The sequence below is a fragment of the Lissotriton helveticus genome, chromosome 1_1 (assembly GCF_964261635.1).
Source record: "Lissotriton helveticus chromosome 1_1, aLisHel1.1, whole genome shotgun sequence".
Classification (NCBI taxonomy): Eukaryota; Metazoa; Chordata; class Amphibia; order Caudata; family Salamandridae; genus Lissotriton; species Lissotriton helveticus.
In genome coordinates this window covers 1637474403-1637487399 of record NC_136057.1, presented here as the reverse complement: position 1 = coordinate 1637487399, position 12997 = coordinate 1637474403, and the positions used below count along the sequence as shown (strand labels likewise).

Here is a 12997-nt window from a genome sequence, read left to right as displayed (position 1 = left end):
CCAAGTTGGTTGCCTAGGTTCTGGTAGTGGGGGTGTTGGGGGTGCTTCAGCACTCTCAGAAATAATCATGCTGTGGTTCAGAAGGGGAATGAGCAATAACGACGCCTTTAAATATTGTGTTTATCTTGTCTCATTTGCTGCACGTACAAAGACAAAGATCAAATATCAGGCTAGGTCTTCTGACAAGTTGCTGCCTATTTGGAGTGTACTTTTATTTCTCTGACTGCAAAGTGAGACTATTTTGTAAAATTCAAATTGTTGACCATCTTGCTGGGGTACAGGAAATGAAAGAAAAGGTTGTAAAATATTAGTTTCTTCTATCACACAGCAACCTTTAAATATTGGGAAATGAATGATACACATATTTCAAATCATATCAGAAATTTGGAAATCACAAATGAAACACTTTTTTTGTAATTCCGAAAGGAGACTTAGTGATGCGCAAATTATAAATATTCACTTGAAACACGATTTACACACATTATCGGTTTTGTGCTATATAGTTTAACAGTAAATCTGTAAGTCCATGCAAAGTTAGTGACCATTTCAACAGAAAATGTGCTGTTTGTAAATGACAGTGTGCTACCACACCTGTGCTCCAAAATGTACCACAGACAACCTACCACACCCTTACCACTCTCTTGCTGAATGGGCCTGGCATATCTGCAACACTTATTTTGTATATGATGCTTGGATTTTTTACAGTCCCTATGACTTAAGGGATATAACAGTAGTGGCAGCATTCCAACTCTAAAAATTGTTCCAGCACCACTGGTTGGCTGCATGAACAGTGCAGGGGTGACAAGTCCTTTGTTTGAAGGTAGAGCACAGGCTATTTAGTTAGAAGTGGGGCTATACCCATCTTCATCCCTCCATCCTGCCAGTTGAGCCAGGCAGATTTAATCCCTCTATTTTGGATGAAATACACAAATACCAACTGCCAACTACACTAAGTCATGTGACCAAGGGACAGGCTGCAGGTACCAAATGACTATGGCAAGAAAATTGCAACTTTGTAAAAGCAGCATTTTCAAAGTATGTAACTTAGAATCCCACTTTACCATTGAAGAAGAGTTTTGATTGTAATTTCTCAGACACCCAACATGAAATGTTAACCTGTTCCTAGTAGAACGTTAGCACTTATTAAATGTAATAAGGCAGCCCAATATTATCCTATGAGAGAGGTATGCTTTACAGTAGTGAAAAACTAATTTAGGAGTATTTCACTACCAGGATATGTAAAACCTAAAAGTACATGCCAACCTTTTAATTACAATGCACATTGTCATATGGACTACCTAGGGCCTACCTTCGGAGTAACACATATGCAAAGAAAGAGGTGTTTAAGGCTTGGAAAGAAGGATATATTGCCAAGTCAGTTGGCAGTTTAAAACTGCATTCAGCCTGCAATGACAGGCCTGGGACATGTTCAAGGGGCACTTAAGTGGGTAACCCAATAATCGCTGCAGGCCCACTAGTAGCATTTGATTTACAGATCCTGGGTTTATGGTATACCACTATACAAGGGGCTTATAAGTAAATTAAGTATGCCAATCGGGTGTAAGCCAATTTTACTATGTTTTAGGGAGTGGGCTCAAACTGAAACACTGGTTAGCAGTACAGGGTACATTTCCCAGACTAAGGATTTTTTTACTGACCATAGGCAGCACCTCAACACCCACGTTGGGTTTCAAAATGATTGTGGATGCTGTTGTCCCTTCTAGTTAAAAAATCTCTATCGGAGGTTGTTAAAAATGTAGGTTCCTGGTTGGCAGAGTATACACCCTGTCCAAGCAGGAGCCACAATCCTAGTAAAGCAAAACTAAAGGGGATGATGGACGGAGTGTTGACCATTGCAAGCATTCGCCCCAAGTCAACTGATCTGGGTTTAATCCTTCTTCATTCTTTATCTCACTCCGCCACCCCAGTTCAGACATGGCCATATGCAAATCAGTCTGACCCTGTGCCTCATGAGAACAGTCCAGCCCGCACTGCCAAGCCATGTCTTCCCTGGACCAGAAACAAGCATCCTGGGACTGGTTTCTGGCTAATCAGCCGTCATCAGCCAGGCTAGCTTGAATACAGTGGCAAAGTGAGCAAGGGACCAACGTCTGGGCATACACTGCCAACTTAGGGCGAACATAGCAAAACCAAAGGGGATGATTGACGAAGTGTTGAACATTGCAAGCACTCACCCCCAGTCAACTGATCTAGGTTTAATCCATCATCATTCTTTAGCTCACTCCGCCACCCCAGTTCAGACATGGCCATCTGCAAATCAGTCTGACCCTGTGCCTCATGGGAACAGTTCAGCATGAACTGCCAAGCCATGTCTTCAAGGCAAGTCAGATACACAACCTAAATTAACCTGTGCTCACCCTCTGTTAGCTTGGCACAGAGTAGCCAGACTTAACTTAAGAGGCAATGTGTAAATTATTTGTACACACTTTAATTATAGTAACACAGTGAAAAGCCACACAAAGACTCCACCACATTTAGACCAAAAGAGAATATTTTTCTGAGTAAAACAAGATCAAAACAACAACAATCCAATCAGTCGAACTCGAGATATTAATTTTTAAAGATGAAATTCCAAAATACTGCTTAACAGTTGATAGTACTAAAAGGTTACTTTAGGTCTTGCTAGACTGGGGTAAATCCAAAGTTCAGGCCAACCGCGTTAGGGGGCAGATGGTACAGGACGCATGCAGGCCTGCTGAAAAAGTACCTTGTATGAAGCACGCATCAGTGTAAAGGACTCCCTGCGTCAGTTTTGATTCACGCAGTCAGGTCGATAAGTCGTCGTTGAGCCTCTCAGTCGGTGTAGAAGGATTTGTGCTGCATCAGAGTCAAGCCTCATAGCAGCAACTTTGGATCTACGCAGTGTTGAGACTTGCAGTCGAGACCCGCGTTGTTCAATTGGCGCTGCATGTGAGGGCACTGTATTGCTTCCGATACTTGCAAAAGGTTCACTGCATTGATTGTTTCACAAAACAGCTGCCAGACCCACTTCTGAGGCCCAGAACTAGAGGTAGTGCCTCAGGCAATGGTAGGACTCACAGATGGCAGAGTCCAGCCGCACCAGCAGAGTTGCAAGAAATCTTTTGTGACCCTGAGTCTTCAGAGAACAGGAGGCAAGCTAACACGCCCTTGTTGAAACTTGGGTTCAAGGATGTAGAGAACAGGTCTAGTCCCCAGCCAAGAAAAATCAGGCATTAGGCCAACACAGCAAAGTAGGTACAGGAGTGGCAGTCCCGCCTACTGCACAGAACTCAGCAGGCATTAGGCCAAAACAGCAAAGAAGTTAACAAAGTAGCAGTCCCTCCTGCAGCCCAGCAGATCTTCTCCCAGACAGAATGTCCTTGATTCCAACAAATTTCTGATTTGGTGATGTCAGGGGTGCAGTACTTATACCCAGTTCTGCCTGTGAATTGGGGGGACTTCAAAGAGGCCTTTGTAGATCGCTAGCCCCCTGTGTTTCCTGCCCTGGCTCCAGACTCATCTCAGTAGGGTATGCAGCTCTTTATGTGGGGACAGGCACAGCCCTATCCAGGTGCAAGTTTCGGCTCCTCCCTCCCTCACTACATACGGAATGCCCATCAGCCTGATGATGGGCCATCGGGATTGAATAGTCACACCCCAGCTCCCTTCGTGTGTAACTGTCTAGAGGGAATGCACAAAGCCCAGCTGTCACCCAACCCGCACGTGTATTCAAAGACAGGCACTTAATGTTTAAAGTAAAAAAAAAATCTAAAATGCCATTTACAGACTTACAAACAAAAATCCGACTTCACCATGAGTTTTGATTTTAACTTGTGAGTCCAGAGACACCAAACTCCAAATCTCCATCTTGTCCCAATCGGAAATTACACTTAAAAGATGTTTTAAGGCAATCCTAATGTTAGCCTATATGAGGGATAGGCCTTGATGTAGTGAAAAACGAATTTAGCATTTGTTCACTACCAGGACATGTCAAACTCAAACGTACACATCCTATCTGTTAAATACACTGCACCCTACCCATAGGGCTTCCAAGGGCCATCCTTAGGGGTGACTTACATGTAATAAAAGGGAAAGTTTGGGCCTGGCAAACTTTCCAGGTCGAAATGACAGTTTAATCTGCACCCACAGGCTTCGCAGTGGCAGGCCTGAGCCATGTTGAAAGGGCTACTGAAGTGGGTTGCACAATTAGTACAGCAGGCTCACTAGTTGCATTTAATTTACAGGCACTGGGCACATATATGTGCACTTTACGAGGGACTTAAAAGTAAATTAAATATGCCAATTGTGGATAAGCCAACGTTACCACATTTTGAATACAGAGCACATGCACTTTAGCACTGGTTAACAGTGATAAAGTGCCCAGAGTCCAAAAACCAATAAAATGAGGTTGAACAATAGGGAGGAGGGAAGGAAAAGTTTGGGGGGACCCTGCAGAAAGGAGCAGGTCCAACAGAGGCTGAAGTCCTTCTTGTAGTGTCAGCTGAGGACTGTGTTTCATATCAAAGTGCAAAAACCTCATTTGTAATCTATGTACCCTAGGTAGCATAGGGTAGCACCTTCTTTTGTATGCAATACACAGTGCAATTTGGAAATTTCCCCAAACCAGGGCCTTTTCCCTGGCAAGGGAATGTGACCTGGTCAACTTTGGACTGCCTTTAAAATACCAGTGAAATACCACTCCTAATAATTTTTTTGCTTACTGCTTACCTGGCAAGGTGGGTACAGTGGACTCCATGGAGAATTGTAGGTGGGAAGTTTGACTGGGACAGTACAACAAATGATAATGCAGGTGTCCTAAGCTGTGCTTAGGGAGTAAAGAATGCTCAGCAGAGAAAACGGGCTAAAGTTCATTTGATCTTCATATTAAGAGTGAATAAAGTCTGTGAAAGCAGTGCTTCCTAATCATTCTTACCACTACAATTTCAAGCAGGATGTTTCATAAAAGTTAGCACAGAGATAATTGGCTTTTGGCACCAAGTAAAGAAGATTTCACTATGTGTTGAAATGTACACCCCCTAACAGGAATCATGAGCTACGGTTAGACCATCATGAGACAGATTTGTTTTACCCTACGGCAATAGTAGCCGGTCCCATGCTTAAGTGGTGCGGCAGGCCAGGCCAGAGGTGGGAGGTGGAGAAGGGGGGGGAGAAAACTTCATCAGGGCAACGTGTGGATTCAAGGAACTGCATATGCTGCGGGAACTCCCCAATACAATTCCATACTCCGGAAGTCAGTATACAGAAACCTGTTGGACAAATGGTGACAATGGTCATGCGTCCGTATAATCACAAACCCAATATGGTACAGTGTATAGCACTTGGACAAACCGGAATGCGTACACGAAAGACAAATCATGTTCAAAGAGACTGTAAAAGAAGTACTTGTGGTCCTAACCTCCATTAGAAAGAAAGAAAAGGAAGGTTACGGTCACACAAACTTCTGTTACGGTCTCATGATGCAGGATTTCTCATAACTGTAAGCATCACGGTTTGTATCAGCTTGCTACCCATGCACCTTCACTCCCCCCACCCAGCCTTGAGAGAGCTGCCAATACCGATGCTACCTACGCAATCCTGTGCGCCTGCTGCACCCCAGCCCTGGGCCCCAGACCGGTCCGCCGCCCAGCGATGACTGTCCGCCCGTGCACCCAGGCCTCCATGCTCACCAGCAGCCACCGGGGTGTCTCCAAGAGGGCCCACCACGTGCCAGTGCAACCTCCTTAGCCGATTGCTGGATTCCGCGCCACAGGCCCCCAGCGCAGCCTGCTGCACCGCACTGCAGATTCATGTCTGTGCAGCCTGCTGCCATCGGCGTACACTGCGGTCCAGTTGGGCTCACAAGTCAAATCGAATCTTGATTGGCAGGATGGCGTATTGAGGCCTAGGCATCATCCCAGGCTGCACACCCGCTCAGCTCTGGTACCACTCACTCACAGGGCTGGACTCGCCGTAGCGGGCACCGGGCAATCCCCCGGTGCACCGCACAGGTGGGGGGCCGGTTTGGGGGCCCTGGGGGCTGATTTTGTTACAGGGACGTTTTTGCAGCATAGCTCGGCAGCACCCACAACCCTCCGGGGAAGGGGGGCCGGTCGAGCACTTTGCCAGGGTAGGTTTTGGTTCCCAGTCCGGCCCTTCTCACTCAGTGCCCCACAAGTCATCATCACGTGACAGGAGGCCCGTGCCGGCCAAAGTGCCTCGGCTGCCACCAACTCTGTGCACCGCAAGTCACCGTCTTGTGGCTGAAGGCTCGTGCTGGCCAAAGTGCCCTGCTGCCACCAACTCTGTGCGTCAAGTCACCATCTCGGCAGTAGGCCTGTGCCGGCCAAAGTGCCCCAGCTGCCACCAACTCTGTGCACCGCAAGTCATGGGCCCTTGAAGATTGAGTCTTGTGGTACTAACCCCATCATGTCACCTCCGGTAGTGAGGAATGCGATGTTGTTGGGCCCTAGGCCCTCATGCATAAATATTGACCACAGGGACACACCCAGATAGATAGTGGAAATAACCTCGAGCACCTGCGCCCGGCCCACTTTATTGGCAGGGTGACATGTCCTGTGACGCCTGTGCTGGATGGGTGTGGTGTGGGTGTAAACCAGCCCTCAGGGAGTGGCAGTAGCATGCTGACAACTAGAACTGTGATAAGCAGATCACTACCTGGGACATGTAGCGTTGTCGTCCCCCCTTGTAAGCGTAAGCGGAGTGGGCTGGCCTGGCATATGCCAGTCCAGCGTAGGGGTGTGAACAATGACCCCGGGGCTCTGCGCATTGGTTCCGTTCTGGGCTGGACAAGAAAGTAACTAGTGCGTGTGTCTTTGTTGTAGTGTTGGCACCACCCGGACCGCAATCAGTAATGTTGCACCCTGTGACTCTAGTCCCACAACAAGAGCAACATGGATGTAAGGGGGAATCACTAACCCTACATTCATCTATACTTTCACACTTGAATGATCATAGACATTTCAAATCTGTGTGAATTTGAATTTTTAATGCACATTCAGTAAGTTGTGGTAGCTGGAGCAGTACAGGACCATGCAAACCCCACTTTACATTGTAGGCCCATGGAGGCCAGCCAGAGTCCTTCAGGGAATGACATGTACATTGGAAGAGGAAAGTTCAGTCCGCAGTCTGATAGCTGTCTCATTGGTGACCAAACAGAATATGACAGTTCATGTAGAGGTCCAAGGTAAGTGTTGCAGAGTACATCGGGGGACAGTGGAAGGTGATGATGCAGAGAGCAGAACCAAGCAGAAACAGGCCATATGGCAGAGATGAATGCTACTGCTTCCTTCTTATCAGTAAGGCAGAATCATCCGCATCTTCGTCCTCCGATGTTTCATGTGCCTCACATGTGGGTGGTGGTGTTCTATCTCCAGCACTGTGTGGTACAAAAGGGGGTGGTGATGGACGGAGCATCTGAATCAATCAAACACTCACACCCAGTCAAAAGATCTGGGTTGAATCCATCACCGTTCTTTAGCCCACTCTGCCACCCCAGTTCAGACATGGCCATATGCAAATCATTCCGACCCTGTGCCTCATGGGAACAGTCCAGCCCGAACTGCCAAGCCATGTCTTCCCTGGACCGGAAACAAGCTTCCGAGGACCGGTTTCTGGCATTCCAGACGTCTTCAGCCCGGCTTGCTTGAATCCAGTGGCAAAGTGAGCAAGGGACTCACGTCTGAGCATGTCTGATGAGGATTATGAATCCGAAACCGGTCCCAGGATGCTTGTTTCCGGTCCAGGGAAGACATGGCTCAGTAGTTCGGGCTGGACTGTTCCCACAAGGCACAAGGTCAGACTGATTTGCATATAGCCATGTCTGAACTGGGGTGGCTGAGTGAACTAAAAATGGTGGTGGATTAAACCCAGATCAGTTGACTGGGGGTGAGTGTTTGATTTGTTCAAACGCTCTGTCCATCATCCCCTTTTGTATCGCTTTGTTCGCCCTACGTGTGGCAGGGTATGCTCAGACGTGAGTCCCTTGTTCACTTGGCCACTGGATTCAAGATAGCCTGGCTGATGAGGATTATGAATCCGAAACCGGTCCCAGGATGCTTGTTTCCGGTCCGGGAAGACATGGCTCAGCAGTTCGGGCTGGACTGTTCCCACAAGGCACAGGGTCAGACTGATTTGCATATAGCCATGTCTGAACTGGGGTGGCTGAGTGAACTAAAGAATGGTGGTGGATTAAACCCAGATCAGTTGACTGGGGGTGAGTGTTTGATTTGTTCAAACGCTCCGTCCATCATCCCCTTTTGTATCGCTTTGTTCGCCCTAAGTGTGGCAGGGTATGCTCAGACGTGAGTCCCTTGTTCACTTGGCCACTGGATTCAAGATAGCCTGGCTGATGAGGATTATGAATCCGAAACCGGTCCCAGGATGCTTGTTTCTGGTCCAGGGAAGACATGGCTCAGCAGTTCGGGCTGGACTGTTCCCACAAGGCACAGGGTCAGACTGATTTGCATATAGCCATGTCTGAACTGGGGTGGCTGAGTGAACTAAAGAATGGTGGTGGATTAAACCCAGATCAGTTGACTGGGGGTGAGTGTTTGATTTGTTCATACGCTCCGTCCATCAGCCCCTTTTGTATCGCTCCAGCACTGTGTGGCACTGAAACATCAGGGGGCGGAGATGTGGCTGTCGAAGCAGCAGCAGAATTCATCCATGCCAGGGCTTGTGGCAGCAATGCCATGACGAGGATCTGCAGGGCATGGTAGATCCCAGCTACATCACGCTGGTGTGAAGCCATGGCAGCCATTCTTTCTGCCTGCGCCCGCTCCATGTTCTCCATAGTCCTCCGCATGTTTCTCAACTCCCGGATGACACAGCTGGAGCCACTCTGACTAGACAGTTGTCCTTGTCTCAGAGTCAGGACTCCAGCGATGTCATCCATGGATCATTGGAGAGCATGGAGCGGACTATGGGTGTCCGTAAGGGACTGTAAGTGATCCCTCATGGGACTTAGACACCCATGTATGGCGTCTAGTTTGGATGCCATGAGGTTGAACCCCACCCACACCTGATCAGCCATCTTCTCCTGGATTCTTACACACGGCGTTGGAAGGCCATGTGTTGTTCGTGAGGGTCCTGGGAGACAGCCGTGGTGGTTGGTGCTTCCTGCTGTGTGGTTTGTGCAGGGGGTGAGGTCTCCTGGATGCAGCTGGGCTGCCCTGCTCCTGGAGGTGAGGTGCCGAAGCTGTCCATGAGCTCTTGGAGGGCGTCGGTGTCGAAGGTGGGGAGGTCCTCTTCATCATCAGTGAAGAGTTGTTGGGTCTGCTCTGCAGGAGGTGTTGATTCTCCCTCTGCAATGTGAAGGGGAGATGCAGTTTAACATTGTGTTCACATGTATGTTGACGCATTGTACAAGTTTACATACAGACTGCATGACAATGTACATTGTGACTGTTTGGGAGGAGCTGCTTATTTGATGCGGGACAGTGGACATTGCGACAACATCACGGATGTGTGTTTGTACTTTTATTCATCATCTTACATTTCCCTGCTATGCCAAATGTGATTGTCCAGTTTCTACACACAAGCTGCAGCAGTTGTGACCTCTGTTCTTTTGTGAACGTGTTGCAGTTTGTACCACATTGTTGTCAATGTTGATGTGCTCTGCTTCTTATGTGTGTGTGCTGCATTGTGGGAGAGTCGCCCCTGCAGCTCTGATTTTGCTGGCCCTTATCCCTTTCAGGCAGTGTGCCTTACAATTCTGTGCTTATACTGTGCTGAGATGCTGCAGACTTGGGTCAATTGGGCTCTTGGTGGGAATTGGGACTCTTGGGGATGGTTTGTCCGCTGATGTCTTGTTGACGTCAGGGGTTGTTTGTGCACGTGGATGTATCAGAGTGTGACCTGCTCCCATACGGATGTGGTCCACACTCAGCCACCTCAGTGTTGTGGCGTGCACCAAGTCATGATAACTGGACTGCAGCCATGCTAATCGTCATGCAGTGTCACGTGCATTGTCAGTGTGGGTCATGGACTCGTAGCATTGCTGGGTTCAGCACATGTGCATGGGCTTGTTGTGAGATAAGTGATGTGTGGGGAGGGCCCCCTCTGGGCACATAGTCGATGGGGGCCTACTTGGTAGGGATCCTGTTTTCCTGCAGTCTGAAACACATCTTCCTCTTCTTCTTGCCCTTGCCCTTCCCTGACACCGAGGTCCTGGCCTGGTCCTCTGGGGGGCTTTTGGGGTTCTGGTCGTCTTCTGTCCCTGCTCCGGCTACCTCCATTGTGCTTTGCAGTTGTTTTGTTTTGGGTTTTTTTCCTGCTTTTATAGTGATTTTTTCCGCCTGACGTGTGTGAAGTGCAGGCCTAGAGCACAATATCGCTGATTTTTTTATTGTGGTTGGGCACATCGCAACTTTTTTCAAGTTTGGGTTTAGATTTTATCGCCGTCCTGGTGATTTTATCGCGGACATTTGACACGCTATTGGGAAACTATCGCATGTTACAGCTGTGTTGTGAATAGGACGTTAACACAGAGTTCTTTTCCTGCGATAGACGGCGATTTGAAACATTGCGTTAACCTATTTTGGCGATGATTATTACACGCTCTTGAGAATATCGCCTATAGTAATTTACCTAGTATTCAACTAAATGAACCAATGGTAAATATTGGAAATGGAATCTTGTTTTTTTCCAGTCCTTCGTGTCTTCCCTATGAACACGAATATCTTTTTTTATCCAAAATCAAAAGAGGAAGACAATTAGATAACCATAAAAATGAAGGCAAACTCAGGGTTATTCAAAACCTTTTGTAAAGTTCTTGGAATTCTTCAGTTTCTCCCACAGGTTATTCTCTTCAGGACCTACGAGTCTGCAGAACAACCATTCTTGACAGGTGGTAAAAAGCGAATTTTGTGTTTTTTCTCCCACTTGTTGAGAATAAACACTCTCCAGACACCTTTTTTGTTGAGTGGCCATATTGTGTGCTAATACTGGGCGATGTACCTCATTCATTTTAGACATTAATTGGTAGTAACAAATGATTGTACTCAATATAAGTCCTTAATTTGAGGCAGTGGTTTCTGGTGCTTAGCACTGCTCAGCACACAGCACTGGCACTTAATTGGTTTCCGGTGCTCAGCACCGGCACTTAATAGTCAACAACATACTTAAACAGTCCACCACATGGTGGCGCTGCTCATCTGTTTTAGAGATGAGCAGAACAACAGTTGTTTATGAGTACAATATACATTAAAAATTGCTAATACCTGCCTCCCCAGCCATTCCTTTTCCTTTGAGGACCTGGAATAACTAAACCTGTCGCACATGCTGGTGAGAGAGATGGTTAGTAGTAGTTTTGGCATCGAAGACAGGGGTGATGGGTGGTGCAAGCTGAGGTGGCCTCCTGGTCAGGACCCTGGCACTTATTATTTCACAAATTAAGCACTGCAGTAATACATTCAATGTTGCAGGTTTATAGTCTTTGTGTCGCATGCTACCAACTTTTGCGATTTATAAGCCAATAAACTGCCTGCAGGGATGTGTTAGGTATTAAAATCGAGCATGAAGTGTCAGTATAATGAAACTTAAAATGTGTCCTCCAACAACAAGTGCTCTATAACTTCCTCGATCTCCCCCGCAGGCTTCATCGAGTTCATAGTTGATCCAACCTTTTCAGTGCTGACTGACGTGGCTGAGAAGATTGTCGTCCCCATGGCTGAGGAAGGCTCCAAGTCGTCCAAACCGTCTAGCCACCAACCCAGGTTAGTGTTGGTGAGGTGGTGGTGGGAGGGTTGAGGGGGTGAAAATTGTCCGTGTGTCATTCAAATTATTCAGTATATTTTTTTCCCAGCGGGCCTTCTGATGATTCCACTTCTTATTTATTCAGTTGCCACTCCTGATATTCATGTGTTTATTTATTCAATGAGTTAGTTATTTAATTAAAGTATTCTCTATACCACTTAATTGTCAAATGTTGGTCACTTCAGAATGCCTAAAACAACTGCTTGCTATCCTGTGGTTCATCCTACTTTTCCTGTGGCACCTTCTGCTGTGTTTTTTCTGTGCAACGTGTGGTTACCTGCACTGTTTTTTTCCGCGGAGTCTCTTGCTACTTTCAGTCTATTGACGCTACTCATAAATGTAAATTCATTCATAAATAGGAGTTTGACTGGATTTACCTTATTTTGCACCTGCCCCACATTCGCAAAGGAATTCCAGGTGGGAGTAAAGGAATTTTCTTGGGTGAATTTCTCTACCGCAAGTGTAGAGAAATCCAGAGCACTATGGGGCATATTATCAAGGATCGGTGTTAAAATTATCGCCGTTTTATCGACAGGAAACTGCAGATAAAACGGCGATAATGGGCATGATAATACGCCCTTGTTAATTCCCATAGAAGCCCATGTTAACACAAGAACATGGGCTTCTATGAGAATTAACAAGGGCATATTATCAAGCCCATTATCGCCGTTTTATCGGCAGTTTCCTGCCGATAAAACAGCGATAATTTTAACACCGATCCTTGATAATATGCCCCTAAATCCCACTGAAGGGATTGAAAGTGGGAATTCTAAGACGTGGTTTACCTTGGATGTCTGGGAATTCCCACAACATGCATTCTTGTAGGAGTTCTGTGGATAGCAGAAAAAGTAAAAAGACATAAACATATGTAATGCTCCATCTGTATTTGTAACATGCTTCCTTAGTAATCTCCTGCTAACATATTACTCGACTTTCTGTCTCCTTTTCCTAACAGCATATTTTTTCTAATATTCCACCGCTGTCTCAGGACTTGCTTTTCACATTAGTGCCTCTGCTACTATGTGCTGTAACCCCTTCTATTTCTGTACCACTGTACCTTCTTGTTCAACTATTGTTTCTGTATCAAAATTCTTCATTCAATTTTTTTAAAATTACATACCAATATCATTTTTTTTATAAAGTTACAATTGAGTGATATAACCCTGGTGTTCTATTTCTTGCTTCTATGTTGTCGCCCACCCCTACTGCTCTACTCTTTGGGGTATATTATCAACAACTA

The 12997-nt window shown here is 46.5% G+C and overlaps 1 protein-coding gene across 1 annotated transcript in view; it reads left to right on the top strand.

The window, feature by feature from the left end:
* The window catches only part of PDE1B (phosphodiesterase 1B), a 1091117-nt gene that overhangs the window by 1013390 nt on the left and 64730 nt on the right, over nt 1-12997 (top strand). Inside the window, exon 12 of the mRNA XM_078688664.1 lies at nt 11597-11717. Coding sequence (XP_078544790.1) covers nt 11597-11717 — 121 coding nt within the window. The remainder of the gene's footprint in view (nt 1-11596; nt 11718-12997) is intronic.